General features: G+C 39.0%; 1 protein-coding gene across 2 annotated transcripts in view; it reads left to right on the forward strand.

Moving 5' to 3' along the window:
* Window positions 1–21,852, forward strand: part of FBN1 (fibrillin 1) — a 149,131-nt gene that overhangs the window by 66,325 nt on the left and 60,954 nt on the right. For both annotated transcript variants that reach the window (XM_027888943.1, XM_027888942.1), the window contains exons 10-19: window positions 2,040–2,210; window positions 3,456–3,596; window positions 4,370–4,489; window positions 7,855–7,980; window positions 10,127–10,249; window positions 14,577–14,699; window positions 15,624–15,776; window positions 18,067–18,120; window positions 18,786–18,911; window positions 21,463–21,588. In XM_027888943.1, the coding sequence (XP_027744744.1) occupies window positions 2,040–2,210; window positions 3,456–3,596; window positions 4,370–4,489; window positions 7,855–7,980; window positions 10,127–10,249; window positions 14,577–14,699; window positions 15,624–15,776; window positions 18,067–18,120; window positions 18,786–18,911; window positions 21,463–21,588 (1,263 nt within the window). The remainder of the gene's footprint in view (window positions 1–2,039; window positions 2,211–3,455; window positions 3,597–4,369; window positions 4,490–7,854; window positions 7,981–10,126; window positions 10,250–14,576; window positions 14,700–15,623; window positions 15,777–18,066; window positions 18,121–18,785; window positions 18,912–21,462; window positions 21,589–21,852) is intronic.

Genomic DNA, 21,852 nt, shown 5'->3' on the forward strand with positions numbered 1-21,852 from the left:
TTCTGTCACTGCCTTATTAATAATATTTAAACATGCCGAAATTTCAAAACTGGCTAGAATAACGCTGAAAAAATAGTGTAATCTATTGATAATCATCTGACATAGGAAGAAAGGAGAAAACTTTTAGTTGTAATACAGTTCCTTGTTTTTCTTTACATACTGTCTAATTATTCATATCTAACTGGTGAATAAACCAGGTGGAAAAGTAAAGTAATTTGGCCAAAGCTGCAGACTGAGACGTCATGGAGAAGGAGCTACAACCCAGGACTTCCTGACTCATAAATCCATGCAAGGTCTTCCAGATCGTGGTTACTTGCCACTTTTTTTTTTTTGGTTTTATTTCTGACTCGGGATATAAATTGACACTATAAATTACTCTTTTCAAAAGCGCTTTGAAATTCTTTGAAAGGCTTTACATGTATTTAAGGTATTTCTGTCATTATTTAATCAAGTTCAGTTATTCCTTACTTAGCGTATCCTGAGAAAGCAAGATGAGGAATTTAGAGCTGTCAGTGGCCCAAAGCCTCTCTAACTTTGAAATGGAAACTTGCTGCAATAAGAAGGGGAGCACTGACTGCATAATGTAACTGGGCAGTTGCATTTTCAGTGTGGGCAGCAGACCCACTTGCTACCATAAAATAGACTGTTTATTGCTAGAAATTACACATGGAGATTCAAGTTGCAATAAAAAAGTCTTGCACTTGTATTTACTTGTATAACATAGCAAGAATTGTTTATGTGGAATAACAGGGCTTACCACTGACACTATTTAAAGACTAAAATTAAGGAACAATAGAGGGAAATGCAGTGACACATGAAACAAACTGATCATCTAAGAGCATTAAATAAATGCAGATTTCATAATCAGGAAAAGCAGAACTTAAGGGTACTATGTTTATTTAAAAAATCTTCTGTCATTTCGGAAAAGCTTCTAATGTGTTTTACAGGTGGAAGCAGAAGTGAGGTCAAAGTGTTGAAGGCTGAAATATCCAGCTTAGTTGTCCTAACATTTACTTTATTTTTCAGTTCTCATTTTTTATATTGTTTCAGGAGCTCATTAATCTCTATTTTTTTTCATTATGTAATTCCTCTCCCTTGTTGTGCCACAAACTTTAAATTTTGAAGTTCAAAGGTATTGGCTGCACAAATAGTTATTTGTGTACACATGAATTGTGAACATGAATTAGGTCAGCTGGAAATGTGGTCTTTAATTGTGATACTCTGTGTGCATTTTTTGAATCACAAGTTCCAAAACCACACTTCCCAAAGACAAAAGAGTCGGGGGCAGGAGGAAAAGTGGGGCAGTAGGGCAGATGCCACTAATAGAGATAAACAATAGGAGAATGCATCACACTCAGCATTGCCTGTGCTTACAGCAAAAGAGATAGTTTTCCCATTATGTGGAAAAGAATGAACTTCATGAGGATCTGACTTGGTTTCTCCTTGGCTACACTCCTTAGACTGCACCTCGTTTGGTTTCTGCTTTTATTGGCAAACTTAATTTTCACAGGGAAATAGTGTTAGTGTATTAATTCTCTAATTAGTTTTGCCTCATTGCTTATATTTATATTTCTTTGTTTTAGGAGGTTAACTTTTAAGAAATCCAGTTGAAACTGGGCTTTTTTCCCTGTTAAGTATTTTTCTAACTCTGTGGCAAGTTTTCTATTAAATTAGCTTGGGATCAAATCCAAAAGTCCTTCTTTAGGTAAACTTCACACTGAGATCACCAAAGACTTGGTTTGAAAGAAGACTAAGTAGATTAAGATCAGATCCCCACCTCACCATTTGATTTCATATCCAGGGTGTCAGTTGTGTTACCTTTTTACCAGCAATCTTTGGACACGTAGTATTGAGAATAGCATTAATGACTCCATTCACAGGACAAAGCTTGTTACTATTAAGAAAACATATACACTAACGTGTTCCAAATTATTTAAGGTTTGTTACTGCTAATTTGAAGCACTGCAAAAAGGGCGAGAGTTGGATTAAATAGAAAGGCTGCAAAAGTCTAAAGCAGCATTTATGTTTTCATGTTTCAGATGAGTATCGCAAGTTGTGCACAGTAGCTGCTCTGCTGCCTGCTGTGCTGCCAGGAAGACCTGACCTTCCTCCGGCCCGTCCTGAAGTCATCCCTCCACCACTCATTCCTGGTGTTTTCCCTCCTCCACAGCCAGAAATTGTCTATCCATCTCGAGCTCCACCACCTCACGGTAAGAAAGAAAGAAAGAAAGAACCTCTCCTTGCACAGTGTGCATTTAGTGTCTTTAAAAACATGCTTTTCTCAGTAGCAGTGTGCTCCCTTCAGCTGTTGGTATCATTTGCTTACTTCATGTGGACATGTAGCCTCTGGATATCCTTTTAATCAGAGCCTGCTTGCCATGTGTCTTATGCCAAGTGTACCTTGGTTTTGCCTGTTAAGATAGAATTCAAGAATTACATTCTCACTGTCTGCACAGCGGCTCACATATTGTAATATTACTCACATATTGTAATGTTACTGTTGTTCTAAGGTTATTATGAGTTTTGCTGCTTATCAGCTTTGAGGGGTGTGAATAGCTCTTTGACTAGGTTGTGAAAGTTATTTACATTAAAAAGCTTGTCTGGGAGAAAGCAGCTTCTTTGAGGTTGTTTTCCTCACTCTCACTTGGCCAGTGTGCAGAAAGGACTTTTTTGGTGATACACATGGATGGGTTAGTTTTCTTGACAGTAAGGAGGAAGCCAGAGCAGATTACCAATATATTCCTTGGTCTGTCCCTTGCTCAGGGAATTTCCGACATGCCCATACAGTAGCCATGTGCCACCTGAAATCGTTTGGCATAGCCACACTCTTTTGCAAGTAAACAGAAGCTGATTTTGCCTGTGCTCTGTGCAGATGCAAGCAGTCTCTGCTTGCACTGGCACCAGCTGAAACTATTTAGTCTTGGTTCAGCACCAAGCTGAGCTAATAAGCCTGAGAGGCGAAGTATGTTAGCTCAGGCCTGACACTGCACTGACGTAGCTGCACAGCTTCTGGTCAGCTGGGAGCAGGGACAGAGCCAGCTGCCTGCCTGCCAAAGACAGTATAGGCATATCTCCCGGGGCTATCCCTGCCCTCCTCACTCTGCTATCTGTGAAAGTGAAAACAACCAGTCTGCCCACTCTTTGCTGCTCTAGGCTTTTAGTAGAGTCCCTGCAGTGCCACGTACCCGCTTTACCTCTAGGTGTGAGCAGACTTGGTCCTCTTTGGCAGGAGAAGAGACTCAAACTTGCTGCAGTGAGACGATCAGTGATGGTTAGCTGTTTTCAGACAAACCTCTGGGAGTCAGTGTCATTTTCTCTCTCCCAGTTTGCTATGTAATTCACATTACAACAGAAGGTAAATGTTGACTTTTAATGGAAAATGCTGCACAAGTTGCGAATTACCAGAAATTACTAAGATGAACATGAAAATGTTTTTGCTACTCTTGTTATTTCAGTGATCTTGCCGGTGAACTTAACCGACTTGTGCCAAACATACCGACATCTCTGCCTTAATGGACGTTGTGTTCCCACTCCTGGGAGCTACCGCTGCGAGTGCAACAAAGGATTCCAACTGGATGGCAGAGGGGAATGCATTGGTATGTGGTTTTTCTGCTGTAAATCACAGAGAAGAATTTATTTTAAAGAAAAAAAGACCCTATTCTCCACACAATGTAACAACTCAGAGTCCTTAAATAAAACAGCCCCCCCTCCAAAAAAAACCCAGTAAATAGACTTCCAAGGAATAATTAATTCCAATGGCAAACTTGTTTTTACAAGAGTTTGGCCTTTAAGACAGTATTTAGCAAGTCTTGTAACTTGTAACAAAATTATACAGAAGCAGGGATTTCTTATTTTACTAGCCTGTGACTAGAATGTGTTTATTAATAATTGAAAATGATCCTTCTAAAATGCTACCAGCTCTTTGAGTATGTAATGACCTATTGTTAAAAAAATCATAAACTTGGGCTTAGTAAGATTTACAAGTCCTCTTTCAGTTCTTGAGGAGTATCTTGTTGGGCTTTTGAGACCCTTAATTTTGGAACTTAGCAAGAGCTCGATGATGGAAGCAAGTATTAGCTGTCTCTTACAGGCAAGATTTTAGTTCTGTCAAAATCTGTGTCTTGAGTGTGTCTGAAAATGAGGAGATGTAAGATTAAAGCCTTGCAATATCTTGCGTTTTTGAATATTTCTTTTTCTCAGCTCTTTCCCAGCTTAAAACGTGGAATCCTTTTACTGGGAATTCTGTGTCCCCTTTTCTTTCAGACTGAAGGGCACTGTTTCTACAACTACAAAATGATAAAATACCCCTGCAGGCACAAATAACTTTCAACCAGTGTTGTACTAAAAAGATATTGTCTCTGTTCTGCAGATATTGATGAATGTGAGAGGAGCCCTTGCATTGGTGGAGACTGTGTGAACACCCCGGGATCCTACATCTGCCAGTGTCGTGTGGGGTACCAGAGCACGGCCACGAGAACAGAGTGCAGAGGTAAATCATGGCCTTACAGCCAGGTCTGCACTATTGTATACACACCAGGAGGGAAAATAGTTCTTAAGAAAAATTTAACAGATGTGTTAAATATGAGGTTTTTTTTTTTAAAAAAAAGATCAGATATGGCAGTAAAAATTATTAACCTGCCAGAGCGAAAAAAAGACATTTTGTCTTGCGCTGAAAGTATCTTGGCACCATTTGTGGCTTTGAAGTGGAAAAGGCATACTTTCATTTTTTAAATATTGAGAAATTTTTTCTTTTACTACTAGAAGATCTCAAGGACAATTAAACATCCCTTCTTTGGAGAAACCTTTTTTCTATAAAAAACTGTTAAAAGATAATGAGAGTCAGGGGGGAAAGATAAGTCTTTCAGTGGCCCTGTGTTGTCCCTGCTCACTGTCAGAAAAAAACCTAAATATACATTACAGCAATGAAAACTTAAATAAGATATGGAAAAGTAGTGAAGCACTGGGGAAAGTCCCTATGGGAAAGCTGTAGAATCCTCATTAGTGTTATTTTGGAGGTCAGGCTCAACAATAGTTATGATGGTCTTCATCCTTTCTTCCTGTGGGAGTGGGGAGCACATAACTCCTCAGCAGTCAACCCTCTGTCAGGGGTCTGTTGCTCCCAAACTGTCCTGGGATGGGAATTCAGCTGTAAAAGTGGATGCAGTCCTTTATAGTTAAGTCATGATGAGAGACTTCTGTTGGGGGAATGAAGGATTACTCTGATAGTTCTTAAGAAATGAAGCATCTAAATGAAACAGGATGTTTGAACGCTCAGAGTCACAGCTTGTCTCCGTATTTTGCTTTCTGGGCTGAGTGCAGGGTGCAGAGCATGCACTCATTCTGGAGCAGAGAGTTTCTTAAAAGCCAGAAGAAAGTTATCTGTATTGGTGTGCATTTTTTTTCTTCTTTTTGTGAATCAGAAAGGTATTTGTGGTACAGAAGCTTCCTGCAGCCCAGGAGGACATGCAGAGCCAGCACCGCTGCTGCATGTTGCTGGGAGGGTTTGACCTAAATTGCTGCCAAACAGCCATGCTGGGGAAGCATCTTCACAGTTCAGCTGACTGGTGGTGAGGGAGTGCTGAAGTGGAGTCTCAGCCGTGATGAATTTACTCATGAGTCATTTTTGTCACAGGCTTTTAATTTGACTGATTCATTACACAAACACATGGTTGTCAGAAGCCCAGTAGCTTAATGGCATTTAAGTGTGGTCACTTAGCAGTTCCTTCGCAGTCTATGGGAACTGTGCTTGCCTGACAGGCAGTGCAGAAAATGCTGCCATGTGCAGAATCTTTGTTTTCTGAAGGAATTTTTAGGACCAGTGTAAGGAAAAGAAAAAGGCTAGTGGGCTGCATTTGGCAAAATGTGCATATAGCACTTGTGCCTGCCAAAATCAGCATTTGCTGTAAAATTACTTTGCATGACTACTTTGGATGTTGAGATTTTATATTTTTGCATGCACAAATGCGTCTGTGCTGATATGCTTTTGCAAATGTATTCCTTACGTCTGCTCTTGAAAAACAAAGTCTCCATAATGACCAGATGTTTATCTCTTCCTTGCTCCAAGCTTCCAGGGCAGGGTTTTTTTCTGCATGACTCTGATTAATGATTAAACATCGCAGTCTGTATCACAAGCTACTGATTCAACTGTTATAAGGTATCCTAATAATTCTATTAGGAGTTTGACTGAATGAGTATCTTAATTAGAGACATAGGTGAATAAAAGTCACATTGTGATTAGTGATCTAAACAAAAAAAAGCTTCTTAATTGCAGAAGAGGGGATATAAAATGGACCTCCAAAAAAGTGAAATTCTATGATGATTACCTATGAATTGCTTACTGTAATCTACTCAATATTTCTGAGAAGAGGAGGTCAGGCCTTACATGGAGATGACAGAAATTATGGGTATCTCAGTGAAAGAAGGACTTTGATTTTTTTCAAATTTCTCAGAGGGGAAAAAAAATCATGATGTTCTTTTATACTTTGAAAATTAGAAATGTGTCAGGCTAGTGGTGGGACTTTGATCAGCTGTGTGCATGTAGAGAACAATGAGATTCAGTGTTAATTTTCTGCACCATGATTTAGATGACATCAAATGAATAAAAATACAAAACCTAATGAACTCTAAAAATTAAAAGGCCAGAAAAATCTTGTGGCGTGTTGGCTGTTCTAAGGAAGAAAGCTGGTAGGGTAGCTGAAGCCAGTCTCATGTACAACCAAGTGCCAGAAAAGTGGGGGGCAAAGGCACGGAGCAGAGAGGAAACTCACTTTTGTGCAGTGCTGGTTGATGATGCTTGTTTATCCAACGAGGGGATGTTTATCAGGCCTGTACACTTTTGTGAGAAGCTGCCAGTGCCCTGAGCTCCCATCAAGCAGCTCTTGCCTCTGCTGGCCTGGTTGCTTGCTTGCAAAACAGTTATTTTCAGGGATTTCTTGGGAGCTTCCCAGAACTGCCACCCTGCTAAGAGGGCAAATGTAAATTCAGAGTTTTCAGGGGCATCAGTTCCCCAGGCATTGGTGTCCAGAGAGCAGGGGCACTGGGGAGGATACCCCGTGCTCTGCCTCTTCCTGAAGCTCAGCAATAGTTTCTGTGGAGAGGGTGTGGGGAGGGGCAGCCCTGGGGTGTTTGGGAAGACAGCGTGGTTGCATGATAGATAGGTCTGCATGGGCTGCTTGTGTTCTCTGTGAGCAGAGTCCCCTGTGTGCAGGAATCTCTGGGAGATGGTCCAGGCCTTGATGGAGAATACTGAGCAATCTGAAAAATGTCTAGACAGTCTGTCTCAGCATCTCCTCCTTTCCCCTCCTTTGGAGGAGAGGGAGAGCTGCCAACCTCGTGTGATATCACTATTCAGGTCCTCCAAAGCACTTGCCAAGCACCTCCTGCAGAGAGAGGGAAATGAGGATCTGATGTTTCAAATATAAAATAAGCAGGAGAAATATCTTCTGAGGTGGGAAAGTCTTGAACTTTCCTGTTATCTTACAAAGCAGCAGCAAAAGACAAGCTTTCCCCCATCTTTTTTTTAAGTAGTTAGATACTGTTAAGTTAAAGTTCAGTAAAAATATTTTAGTGATGAACAAAAACAAAAAAACCCCAAACAATTGTGATTCTTGTTTGAGAAAGCTGCAGGGTACTGTTCACTGAAATTCTTTCACAGCAACTTGAAATTTCAAGCTAAAGAACATTTTCCACCCCCATAATGTTCAGTTACAGAAATCAAAATAAACCTTTTTTTCAGGTGAATATAGTTTCCATGTAGGTTTAAAAACTTAAGGGAAGAGGAAATGGGAAAAATTCCTCTTGAGTATAAAAAAGAAAACCCCCTAAATATTATTTTTCTTTTTGGTTGGCTTTCAGACATTGATGAATGTTTACAGAATGGTCGTATCTGTAATAATGGGCGATGCATAAATACAGATGGCAGTTTTCACTGTGTGTGCAATGCTGGCTTCCAAGTGGCAGTTGATGGGAAAAACTGTGAAGGTAAGACCTTTCTGAAGTTATTCCATATCAGTAATTACAGTTGCAAGAGGTTATTCATGTCAATGAAAAAGAAAAGGACCTCGGGGGGGGGGGGGGGGGGGGGGGGGGGGAAGGGCAGGAACAAGGAATCGAATTTCTAAATACCTTTTGCTGCATCTGGGAGGGCAAGTGAAATGTCTTTTGCAGCCAGTTCTGGAGCCTTGGCTTGGCAATCCTCAACGGGATGTCTGTCCAGCAGGAGAAATAGCACATACCACTATCACAAAATGCAGTTTCTTTGATGGGAGTGGTACATTTTAAAACACAGCACAAGTCACATGCTGCCTGATTTTACAGTGCGTTTTACAGCATGCTTTATGGGATCTTACTGGGTGACTAGCAATGTGTTTTATGTAGATGCAGTCTGGTATGACCTATAAAAACTCTTTTAAGAAAAATTTGTAAACATAATTGATGTGTTCCTACCTCCCAGACCTTTAGCAAAGGGGGGAAAAAAGAAGAATGTTCTTTATCATGCTTCCCAAGGTCCTTGGGAGGGTTCCCAATGATCTATTCATACGTTAAAAGAATTTCGAGCACTGTTCTTAGAAACATTTTTGGCAGAATATTATCTCAGTGATTCAGCTCAAAGACTTAATGCCAAAATTCTTGGTTGGGATAGATACACGATTTTTTTTTTTTTTTTAATCATAAATTATTTTTGTCTGACTTAGCCTGTAAGTAAAAAGAAAACACACCATGTCTAGAAGTGTAATTTCTGTCCAAGACAGCTGCAATATTAAGGAAAATAGCATGATTCTGAATATATTGTAATGTCATTATGATCCAGTGATTTTATGTGCTAGTAGTGATTCTGTTAATCCTTGGTAGAGACAGACATTTTAAGACTCTGTTTTTCCTGACTCTTTTTTACATGCAGTTTAGCACTATAAGCTGCTTTTTAAATATGTTATTATGGAAGTACATTGACTAAATATATTTGGAAGTGAGTCTATTTGGGAAAAAAATCCCTTATGCTGATTTCTTCCTTTCCCACCAAATACCATGTGCTAATAGTAATAAGAACCAGGACATCGGCAGTCTGGTAAAACATTTTTAATTCCATTGCATGTGCTGCCAGAATGTCTGTTGCATCCACTTATGAAACAGTTTCATCTCTGGCATTGCAATGCATCAAGTTCTGTTCTTAGGAATACATGTACACACACACTAATCAGAGAAGACCATGGCATTGTGCCATACCTTAATGTAACTCTGTGTATTCCTTCAAATGAAACTGGTGAATAGTGCTGATTTTTTTTGGATGTAACATCCAAACCTGATTTCATTTGCACGGGGACAAAGTAAAGGCTTAGAGGATATAAAAGCTTACTCAAATCAAGCACAGAATTCTCTGTACTTGCCTATTTTTTTTCTTTCCCATTGTGTGAGTAACTGTGCAGGGTTCAGAATAGCAGTGTCTGAGACCTCCACCTTTTCCTATTTGAATCCTTCATGCTACCCTATGAGGTCAAAGGGATAATATAATGCTATTATGAAGCTATAATTAGTAAGTATCGTCCTGTGTGGCCTGTCATGCTAAATCTAGGGAAGGGGCAGGTTTTATTTTAAATGGAAGATGAGGATGACAGTGCCCACAGAAAGCATGCTTGAGCACAGTGCTGGGAATTCTCCCACATCGTAACTCTTAGACTCATCCAATGGAGGCTACAGAAGTTTTTACTCCAAACCCCAATGTTCATTCCTCCCCTTCCAGGTCTTCTTAGTAACATAAGATTGTAACAATACTATTTCAAACAGGAGGCTACTTCTAACCTAGCTTCTATTTAGATTAAGGTTGCAAACCCTCTTCAACCCCCTTTCTTACTTTTTGATGGCTTTTACCAACTGGCAGTTAAATTGTCCAGTTTCTCGTCTGTTTTTCATTCTCTTTGCTCTTTTTGGATGTTAATGATTCATTATGAAGAACTCAGTCACTGCTTTGACACATGCTCTAGGACAGTGCAGTATGTCCCATCATTTGTTTCTCATTATCATATACCTCTGACAACTAAGAAAGAAATTAAGATTTATCTTTTGAATATCACCAATAAGAGTTCTTTTGCTTGAACATTGTGAGCGTTATGTCTGTCATGTACATTTTCAGATATGGATGAATGCAGCATAAGGAACATTTGCCTCAATGGGATGTGCATCAATGAAGATGGCAGTTTTAAGTGCATTTGTAAACCAGGGTTCCAGCTGGCATCTGATGGACGCTATTGCACAGGTGAGCACAATAAACTATGGGCTCCCAAAGCTTGTGAGTCATATCTCTCTGGGGAGCTGCAAGAATCGCGTTATTTCCTTACAGTGATCCCTGGGAACAAGAGGTACTGGGTAGAGTTCTCATCAGATGTGCTTTTTTAGTCAACTAGAATGATTTGTCATTGTGCAAACAGTACTCAGTCTTCTCCACGGTGTTGAGCAACCACCCGAACCAGCCAGTGGGAAATATCCTTTAATCAAGGACTGTGTGATCTGACCTAGTTAAACTCCATCTTTTTAGCCTATGAGGTCTTCTGCACTTTGGTTCCAGTATATCTTATATTTTGTGTTTGGCCTTTTAAAGTTTTTTGCCTTTGGCCGCCCAAACATCCTGGCTCATTGCCCCCTTTGGGCTTTTCTCCCATTCCTTACTGTGAGTTCCTAATCAGCACTCCAAGGAGTGCCCAGCACTCTGTGTGACCAAGGTGCAGACATGAGCACCACAGCAAGATTGTTTTTGCTATTTGCTGCAGTAGCTCAGCAATACTCCCTGTGGGAGAAGCTGCAGCGTCCTGGTTGCTGGTTATGTCACCAGAGTTTCCGTTCAGCCCCATCAGAAACTGCACGTTTCGTATGTGTAAGTCTTCATGTTTCAGTAAATTTATGGGCACAGAGCAGAAGTCAAAATGAGAAATAAAACAAGTGGTGGGCCAAGTTACTTATAGGTTTTCTTTTGAAAAATTAAAAATCTTTTAACTCTTGGAATCAAGGCAGGGCTTGATTATATTTTGGCAAATTTTAAAAAACGCCAGGTTGCAGCATCTTGTTGTGGACCAATAGCAAAAGTAAATGTTTGAATAAGTAATTCAGTTTTGAGAGTTAGTGACATGAAAGGTGAGTTAATTTGATCCTTTTTGCTTACTGAACACTGTACTAGACCACTGGCTGCTCTGTGTCGTTAGCAGGGATATGACTCATGGATGCAAACTCAGCCCAGCCCAAATGCTTGTCTTGATTTTTGCCTTGAGTATCTTTTGGTATTTTTTTGTATCATTTATTTGTGTGTTTTGTTTGTTTGGTTTTGGGATTTTTTGTTTTGGTTTTGTGGGGGTTTTTTGTTTTGTTTGTTTTTTGTTACATCCATCTGTGCACTGAAATGCCACCCAAGAAGATGGTGTCTCTACCAGACTGCTTAAAACGTGATGATACTCAACTTTACAGCCTCTCTTACGTACCTCCTGGCTGAACAGGAGTATGGATACAGTCAAAAAGGGGTTTCTGACCCTAGAGAAATGTTACTTCTGTGCATCAAAGGAGAAGTATTTGAAAAGTATCCAAAATTGCAGGGAACTCAACTGATTCCTACTGAAAATTGGAACAGACCTTATAGTAAAATGAAGGATTTCTCCTACTGCTTTTCAACACCTACTGTAAGCCTTGTTCTTTATGAATGAGCATGCAAACATTCATTATGTGTTAAAATTGCCATTGGGTCAAAATCAAACCAGATTTTGAGACCTGGACACACAAAGTACACTTTTTAACCACTTCATATTTGTCTCCTTTCTTCCACTTGCCCAGAGTATCATGAAACAATTCCCAGTGGCTAGAGGAGCACAGCTCTCTCCAGTTCTGTTACTAAAAGTTTTAAAGTTTGATCCTTAATGATGTCTTTTCCTGTATATTTTGATGTTTGTCCTTATGGAGTCCTTTCTGTACATGCCAAATGTGTGGAGTAAATCCCTTGTGTCCCACAGGACTGTTAATCTGTGAAACACTCATTGTTCACGCTGCCTTACCCCTGTTTGTTTGTGAAGTACATGCATTAAATTTTACACAAGTTTAAACTCTAAGCTCGTGCTTGCACATGCAGCGAGTGCTTGTGCACGTTGGGGATGTGTGTGTGCACAAACTGACAGCTCTGCAGCAAATTGGCTTCCTGCCTGGGCAGCTCTGATAGGGAGCTGAACATGTGTTTCTGCCAAACTCTTTAGGAGATCAACAGAGGAATCTGAGTGCAGCTCATTGCTTCTGTAACCATCTCATTTGATGCACTCTAGGCTGAATTTTCAACTGTTAAGAAGGGCTTCTAACCCAAAGATGGGGGTAATGTGTTTGGCAGTTCCATAAAATCGGAATTTAAGTATAAGTACAGGGTAAATGCTTGGCTGTCTAGTAAAAAAATTCCACTTAGACTTTCTGAAATAACATGCCAGAAAAGAATGTTACACCACAGTCTTGTGTATTCCCTGAAATACAAAACATGCTAAACTTATTCACCATTAGCTGTTTTCGGTAGTGATTTGCTGATGATTTTTTAGAAACACTTAAATTGAGCAGACAGAGATTTAAAGCATTATTTGTTCCATTTATTGTTTCATCTTTAGATCAAAAATTCCCCAAACTGAAAGCTTCTGCAAAGCAACTGAAAGTGGTAGTTCAGTAGTCTGAGTAAATTTTTCCTGGTTCAAATTAGAGGTGTTAGTGTGCCCAGCTAGCACTGCTAACCAAGCTAAGCAGAAAAGGCAAAAACTCATAGAACATGGAGGGTGAATCCATTAGGTGGTTTTCCAGAACCAAGTTGAGTATATTTTAAGTTGTCCAAGTAGTGACTTATACCACAAAAGACAGCACAGCCTTCTCCATATTAGAAATTTCAACTTCATGCCTGTGTGTGAAGTTGATTTACTGTGTGGAACCTCAGCCCTGGTAAAAGCAGAGGCTTTTCACCCCATCTTTACTGAAACCAGGTTTTCAGCTGATCAGCACCATCCTAAGTGATCCACTTTATCTTTCTAAAAAACATCTATAATAGTATTTCCAACACATTTATAAATCAGTGCAAAATACAAAGGATTCTATGATTGCACATCTCACCCTTCACTAGCTTACAAAGTCTTTTTAAAAAATGTACTACAGGAAACAGAAGAAAAGTAGTTTTGCCTTTCTGTTTCTATAAATAACCTTAAAAAAGGAAAGTTAATTTTTTCTCCTGCTTTTGGGGGAATCTCTGTCTGTCTCAGGAGTTCAGTGTTGTCTAACAAAATAACTGTCTGCACTGTTAAATAGTATAGGCACATTTTGAATCCCAACTCTGTTTTTACCTAAACTGAGTAAGGACTAAATATTAAGTGGGGAAAGCAATTCAGATTTGTCTGAAACAGAACAAAAGATTGCAAGATGAAGTAGAAATGCATTGAGCCCATGTACTTAAATATAGCTTTTATTTCAAAATGCAGTGTGTAAAAGGAATCTTGGATCATACAAACCATGTCTTATGCCAAACAACACAAACTAAGTAAAACACAGAGGTGTTTCACTCTCAATTTGCCCTTTTAAGGTCAGAAAAAAGGAAATTGTCACACACGCTGTCTCTTGTATATATTATGGAGGGTTGTTATGAAGTGATTATTTTATAAAGGTTCTACATACTCCCAAACAATATTTTAAACACTCCTTTCCTTAATGGCTTCTAAAATGATGACTTGCTCTCTGCACCTAGAGAATGATCTTACTATTAACAGGATACACAACCTATTTAATTTTTTTACTAAGTTAACATCTCTTTGTAATAGTTTAATATTATAAGGCTTCATTCTTGTATTTCCTTGCTCTGGGCCTTATTGTTCAATGTACCATTGTTGGGCAAAGATGGCAGCTTGTGCTGGGCAATTGCTCAGGGCTCAAATCATTAACAAATTCCTTTCAAGGCTGGAGTGCAGCCTGTTCATTGAGAGTTTATAAAATGGACTGTAATGAGCATCTGATAGGAAAACCCAATTGTCATGCAGATCACCAGAGAGACACTGCGGAGTCTGACTGTGGAGATTCAGCTGCACTTCCAAAACCTGAACCCGCAGCAGGAAGGGAGATTCTCTGGTGGCCCTGTGAAGGCACCTTGTGGGGGGTGAAAGGTTCTAATTTCTCACAGCATGAAGTGTTAATATGGAAAGGGAGTGTCCTGTTATATACTACACAAGTCATTTGTGTTAGCAGTCACAGTTTCCTCCTTCCTGCAATTATGATTTTGCCTGAATGATCCTTGAATCAGAACATGCACCTCTTGGGAACGACTTGGGAAAATGTAGCCCCTTTTCACTTTCCAAGGGAAGCAAAATTGTTTTGTTCTGTTTATTTCTTCTGAATTTTGCATTTTCTTATTCTATTTCACAGAGTGAATTAATTATTATTCCTAACAAAACCTTTACTTGAACTAGTTTCCATTTACACTTGATATTTTTTTAGGATACATTGAAAATAAGCTGCACAAATGCAAGTTTCAGCCAGGCACTGGCGCTGGTTAACTATGTAATTTAATTTCTAATAAAGCTTATTCTGTTCTCCAACAGACATCAATGAGTGTGAGACAGATGGAATATGCATGAACGGGCGCTGTGTGAACACTGATGGCTCTTTCAGATGTGAATGTTTCCCTGGCCTTGCAGTGGGACTGGATGGACGTGTCTGTGTTGGTAAGACAAGCTTAACGTGTGGGGAGTCACAGTTAACCAATGTGAAGACATTAATGCCAGACTGATGGACACATCAAGTTTGAATGTAGAATTGACCATAGTTTCATGGATTGGTGGGTGGTAGTTACAGTGGATACTAATAGCTCTGAAGTATTTACTGTAATAGCCCATTTTGCTCTTGTTTTCGTTTCCTTTGCATTTAAAGTGAAAAAAGTGTGTGGATCCAATCACAAGGTCAGGTAGACTATAAAGCATAGAGGTGACTAGTGCTGTAACAGTTTTGAGTAGGTGAAAATTTGCCCTGTTTCTGTCAATGTAAAATTTTTTATTTGTCACTAAACCTAAAGATTTAATTACCCTTTCAGCTCTTTTTAATGTGGGAGGTACCAAATTTTCTGTCTGTTGCTGTACAAGCTCAGTGTTTGATTTTAAAATACTAATGTGCTTGAGAGCCATTTATGGGCCAGTTTTTAAAAAGTGAGAAAAGTCACCTGAAGACATAAACATTTGAAATCTTATATACTGGAACAGCACTACTGACTTTTCCTTGGGTTTTTTCCCTTTTTTTTTTTTTTTTTTTTAAGCGAAAAAATAGCAGACACTTGTCCATTTTCACCATGGCTTCTCTCTAGTTCATGGTTAAGAACTGATTGTTCACCTAGTAATCCGCTAGTGCATGTGCAGTCATTAAATGCAGTAACTAGTCTGTATGTCTGAATTCTTGGGAGCGTGAGGAAGAAGAATTTCCTGTTCCTGGCAGAGGGAGGGGATAGGTGGGTGAAAAGCGCAGGGAAATAGTGAAAGATATTTTGTTTTGACAGCTTTTTTGCGGTGTTTATGACACCCGAGCTACATTTAATACTTGTTATAATTTATGGCAGCGTGGTTGGCTGTGGCAGGATTAAGAGGGGTTTCTCTCCTCAGACACACACATGCGGAGCACATGCTACGGGGGCTACAAGAGAGGACAATGTGTGAGACCATTAACGGGAGCAGTTACAAAGTCAGAGTGCTGCTGTGCCAGCACTGACTATGCCTTTGGAGAGCCCTGCCAGCCCTGCCCTGCCCAAAATTCAGGTATGGCATATTTACTGGTAATTTTCTAATTTAGGCTTTCTGTCGATAAACTATTTTTGGAAAGGTAAAATGCAGTTTTATGGTAATAAATCAGGAGAGTTACATTTTTGTGTAATGTTACACATTTTGAGCAATCTTCTATTTTGCATGTTGTGAGAGTATAGGAGCTCATTTTTTAAAGCAACAGTAAATTTTGATATCTGGTTCCAGAGTTGTTACACACATTAAAATAAACAGTACATTTTCAAAAAGCAAACTCTCTTTTGGTAGGTGTAGATAACGAAAAATAGAATTTTGAGCTCAAGTTATTAATGGAAAAATCTTGATTCAGATCTCCATGTACACCTGCCAGTGAGGTGTTTCCTGCCTGAATCCTATATCCTTCAAGAGATCTGAAATCATTCATTCAGTAACCAGACTGTGGACAGTCAATGCACAAACAAATGTCCGGTAAAGTTGGTTGTGAAGACTTGAGTCTGTTACTGAAATCCTCACCAAGTGACGTTTGCTGGAACATAACTTCTCTCTGGCAAGGAAGCAATCCTAATCATTCTGGTGGGCAGGAGCTGCCCTTAGGAAAGCACTTCTTCCAATAAGGCTCTGCTGACACAGTCCTTGCCACGAAGCCAGTAAACAGCGACCTTGGTTTCGTGGAGGTGACTGCAGGGAGCCAGTTGGAAGCCCAAATTTATTAAGTGTTTCTTTTCACTCAGCAAATTTGTTGTTGCATGTAAACAAAATAAGCCATTTGATATGTAGTTCAAAAGCGTGTCGTACTAACAAGGTATCTGCTTTGTAGGCAAAAATAATTTCAGGGGTGTTGTTTGTTTTTTGTGGGTTTTTTTTTGTTTGTTTCTTTGTTGTTTTTTTGTGTGTGTGTTTTGGGGTTTTTTTTTGGTTGTTTTTTTGGTGTTTTGTTTTGTTTTGTTTTGTTTCACTGATAGCTTTATGGAAAGCATTAGGGAGACAAAAGCAGTTGGAACAAATTATGCTGGTTGAGCTGATGTGAGCTCCTCAGCAGGAACGTGCTGACGACCATTTTATAACTTGGTGTGTTGTTTACAATAGCAAAACACCAAGGAAATGTTAGAAAAATAGGAAGGACCCTTTCCAGCAGCCTCTGATGATGTCAGTGGGCCCTATTGTACAGTAGAATTGAAATCTTTTACAAACGTTGGACTCTGTATCATTGACTTCTGGTTTGTATGTTATTTACTTTTGCAGAACATTTACATAAGTGGAAGCTATTTTTCCTGAGGTTTTTTTTGTTACCTCTTCAATTGTTAAAAAAATGCCATCTCATGTGGGGTAAAGTGTAGCATTTCTTTGGGCTTTGAGTCAGGGGAGCGAAGAAGATTTCTTAGAGAGGAGCATTTTACCTGAGACTGAAAAAAATTCCTGGAAGGAAAACATTTTACCCTCAGAAAGCAAAGTGCTCCTCAGAAGCTCTTTGCAAAAACTTCTGCCATTTTAGACTGAAAATTTGCTGATGCACGTTCAGAGCAGATCTGCTTTCCCATACAGTGACAGTGGTTATTGATTCATGCAAGGGTACGCATTAATCTGTTGGTTATGTTAGTATTGGGAGATTTCCCTCAAAGAGAAGACAGCTAATTCCATAAGTATTTTTAATATTTATTAATTTTAGCAGTGTAGGTATTTGGGCTGTTATGAAAGTGAAAATATATATTGACCTGTATGGCAACAATTAATGCTGAGCTGGCTGTCAGTTCATTCTTTTAATTATTCTGAACTCAAAAGAAGAGCTTGAACTCAGCAGTAGTTGAGACATTTGAGATGCTTTGATACACATGACTTTTTTTTTAAGGATAAGAGGTAGGAGATCCTTGATCTGTTATGAACTCCTGAAGAGAATCCTGCTAAATGGAGTTAAATATAGTCTGGATTTATAGGAAAAAAATTTGTTTCCTGGTCACTTTGAATGTGCACCTTGAGTAAGGACTTGGACAGATGAGTTCTGGAGAATCTTGCTGTGGATATGTAATGGTTCATTTGTGTAGGAGGGCCAGCATGAAGTTTATGTCTATTCCTAAATGCCACAGTTCATCATGTGAAGGTTTTACTCATCCATCTTCACAAGCAGATGCAGACCCTGAATCTGCTAAAATGTTTCACAGGTTCAGAACACTGTGAGGTTGTTAATGTTTTTGGAAGAATTGAAAAGCATGTTATTTCATTAGAATAATTAATTGTCATATTGTAAATGGTGATGCTGAAAGCAAGGAGCTAAGAAAGAGTAGTCCAGTAAGTATTTTAATATTTTTTCCAGCTGAATATCAGGCTCTGTGCAGCAGTGGAACTGGCATGACTGCAGGAGGAAATGGTAAGATCACCTAATGTAATTCAAACTATAACAGTTCTGTCTAAAAGAGTTAACCTGCTGATGGGGGTGATGACAGGAGAGAATGGGAGAAAGGCTTAGTCAGATAGCTGTTTACAAGACTAGAATAATTTAGGGTGAAACAAATGGAGCATGCCACTTCACCAGTGTGTCTTCTCTGGTTTACATCATGGAATGTATTTGAGTGCTGTTATAAAATAATGACAGATTTGTGAGAAGTGTTATTACCTACATGACTTTGAAATCGAGTATGTAAACCATATTTGCATATTTCAAGTGAAATCATCCTGAAGAATAAAGCCATGTTGAACATTGAACTTCCTCATTTTTTGTCTTTCAAAGTAGGCCAGACTCATAGAGTTTGGCTAAATACAGAGAAAGAGGAAGTGATTACACTAAAAGTTTTGTAGTCATAGAATTGTGAAACTGGAAACTCAAATCAGGCAATGCTCAGTTGTAGAGGCTGCTTCTTTCTCTAGAGTGTGAACATTTAGGTATGAATTTCCTGTCCAGAACTACACGATCATAAAATATGGAGCAGCCAGTGTTAGTGATATTGAAAATGTCTTTTTCTAGCTTGGAGAATTAACCCACACAACCCCTCAACAACTGGCTCAGATGTTCGTTTTTTTTTTCCCTTTATTTAGATATTAATGAGTGCTTATTGGATCCTGATCTCTGCCCAAATGGAAGGTGTGAGAATCTGCATGGAACGTACAAATGTTTTTGTGACCCTGGATATGAAGTAGATTCAACTGGGAAAAACTGCATCGGTATGAAATGTCCCATTTTTCTCTTTGGAGTCTGATGCTGGTTTTTATCTTCTTTCACTTTTTTTCCCAATGTTCCAGCAGATCCACTAACTGCTTTTCTGATATTTCTGGATGTTTCTGCTGGAATCCTGTTCTAATTTCAGTGCTTTGCAATGCTCATAAAATCCTCCACTGTGGGGCTGTGAGGGACCGTTTCTGTCATTGACTCAAATCAGTGGCAACGCAGCAAGAAATACCCTGTGCAGTCAAGTCCACTGGACATGCACTCATGTTGTGCCAATGTTTCTCAAAATCAAAAGAAGGCAGATTTGGGATGTAAAAAACCACTATCAAATGCTTGACACTTTTTTTTTTTTTTTTTTTTTTTTTTTTTTTTTTTTTTTTTTTTTTTTTTTTTTTTTTTTTTTTTTTTTTTTTTTTTTTTTTTTTTTTTTTTTTTTTTTTTTTTTTTTTTTTTTTTTTTTTTTTTTTTTTTTAATTTCTAACCCCTGATAGAAATTTTAATTCTGTCAGTTCTCTTGTTCCATTACATGGTTCCATCAAAAGCCCATAACTTACAACCCTTTAGATTCCTTTCTTCCACTCCTGCATTGTTCCAGACCTCCTTTGCATGACTGATTAGAAATTTTTTATGGTTTCCTGTTAGAATTTATTTGTGACCATTTTATTACCAGCTGATGTTGTACTAATATTATTCTTTGACTTAGCACCATGTCAGCACTTCTCCCCAAAGTATTTATAAAGAATCATTGTATCCTTTTCTCAAAGTCTGTTGGCTAAGCTATCCAAATCCACACTTCCAGTCTTCTCATAAAAGCAGAGGCTGCAGTCTTCTCTTGAAGATCTGACCAGTGTACAGTGTTCTGATGAAGTCTGACCAGTGGCTTGTATAGTTGTGCCAGAAATTCTCCATTGCCCCTAGGAATATTCTGCCTAACCTGATTCTAGAGTGCATTAATCTTCTCTCAAATACATGGTGTACTCTGGGATCAAAGTCAGCCTCTAATTGGGAGTTACATCCAGAGTTTTCTCACTAGCCTTCAACTGATGAGTTCTGGTTTCTAGCATGTTATTGTTACTGGTCCCTAATTGCAAAGTTGTGAACGTTGGTGATTATATTTCATCTTATTTTTCTCATTCACGTTGTCAGGATTAATTTAGCCTTGCCTGATTCTCTGTATTGGCAATAACTTCCAGCTTAGTGTTGTCCACAATTTTTGATTCCATTCATTTTTTATTTCTGCATTACAATGACTATTTTTAGGACCCATCCCAAGACTGATCCCTGAAAGGCATTTCTAACATCCTCTCTTTATCGTGATTACTCTCTTTATTGATATATCTTACTGTAATCTCTCCTTTCCAGCTCTGGAACCACCTTAAAATTCTTAAATTCTTTCCTGTTATCTCCAGCTGACATAATAATTTTATTTGGGTTCTGTATTCTCTACTTAAACCTAAATAGCTTAAGTCATCTGTGTTATCCCAGTCTAAACTATCCACTATCTTTGAAAGAAAAAAAAAAAAAAAAAGTTGATCTATCTCTAGATAAAAATCACACTGTAATTCATCCCATTTTCCCATTTGCTTCTTTGACTTTAATTATCCATGTCCCATTTCAGTGTCTGAATGTAGCTGATGGCATCCCTTCTCTTTTCCCCATGCATCTGTGAGTTTTCCAGATGCTCCCCAGCCCACCCTGTTGTAGCCTCCATCCATGCTCTATCACAGCTGTTTCCCATTCTTCCATAATGTTCCACCTGGCCCTCTCTCAATTTTTCTGAACTCCTGTGAAGCTTCCCACATGGTCTGTTTTACTCCGCAAGTCTCCCTTCTCTTCCTAGCACTTCTGCTGTTCCCAGCTGCTGCGCTGACTCTCTGAGACTTCCCAACTTCTCTCAACACTTTCTGAGGCCTCTCTGACTTAGCCAATTGTTCCTGTCTGCTCTTGGGGTCTCTCTTGGTTTTCACCTGCCATTCATGGCCCGTTGCCACCTTCTTGCAACTTCTCTCGGATGACCACAGTTCTTCCAAAGATTTCCTAAGGGTACTTGAAATGTAGCACTAGCATTTCTATTTAAATTTCTCACCTCTGAAGCAAGTGTATACTTACATTAACCTTTTTAAACATAACATCTAAGACAGTTCAAAGCCAATTTGGAAAAAATGGTGTTTTAAAGACCACGATGATCGTTAAACTTTTCCAAACCAGTCCTCTCCTTATTTCTTTCATGACTGTGGGGACTGCTGTCCAGGGACTCAGAGACTCCCAACGTTAGTCCACAATACAGGAAGAAAGTGTGATTCCCAACTTTATTTTGAACTGTGATGTGACTGTCACATACTATGAATATGTGAGGAAGGGAAGTACAAGGTCTTGTCCAAACCTGTTGTCTACTGAAAGAATCATTTCGTATTCATATTCCACACACACCACACCCCTCTGTCCTGTTTGTCTCTTCTGAAATGTGGCTGTTGGGAGGGAAATGCTGTCCTGACTTCTATTTTAGGAATGTTTTATTTCTTAAAAAGTTCTTTATTTTCATTGTAGACATTGATGAATGTGCACTGAACATGCTGCTTTGTGACAATGGGCAATGCAGAAACACCCCAGGAAGTTTCACCTGCACCTGTCCAAAAGGATTTGTATACACTCCTGATCTAAAGACGTGTGAAGGTAATTGGTAACACTCCATTTCATCCTGGTTTTATTCATTTGGATTGTTCTCAGCTTGTGCCAGAAATACTTTGAGCCTTGATGAGGATATAATGTGTAAAACTGAAAAAAACCCGATTCTAAATAAATTCTATGGGGAAGGAGGAGAATGAGGAGCAACAATGCCAAAATGAAACCATTAGTGAACTTCATGGAATTGCCTGTACTATGTCTGTCCTAATTTACTCCTTATTTGCTACTACCAGTGAGCCCACGCTCTGCCAA

The sequence above is a fragment of the Empidonax traillii genome, unplaced genomic scaffold (assembly GCF_003031625.1).
Source record: "Empidonax traillii isolate 1590-97213 ecotype Southwest subspecies unplaced genomic scaffold, ASM303162v1 scaffold248:size1534464, whole genome shotgun sequence".
NCBI lineage: Eukaryota > Metazoa > Chordata > Aves > Passeriformes > Tyrannidae > Empidonax > Empidonax traillii.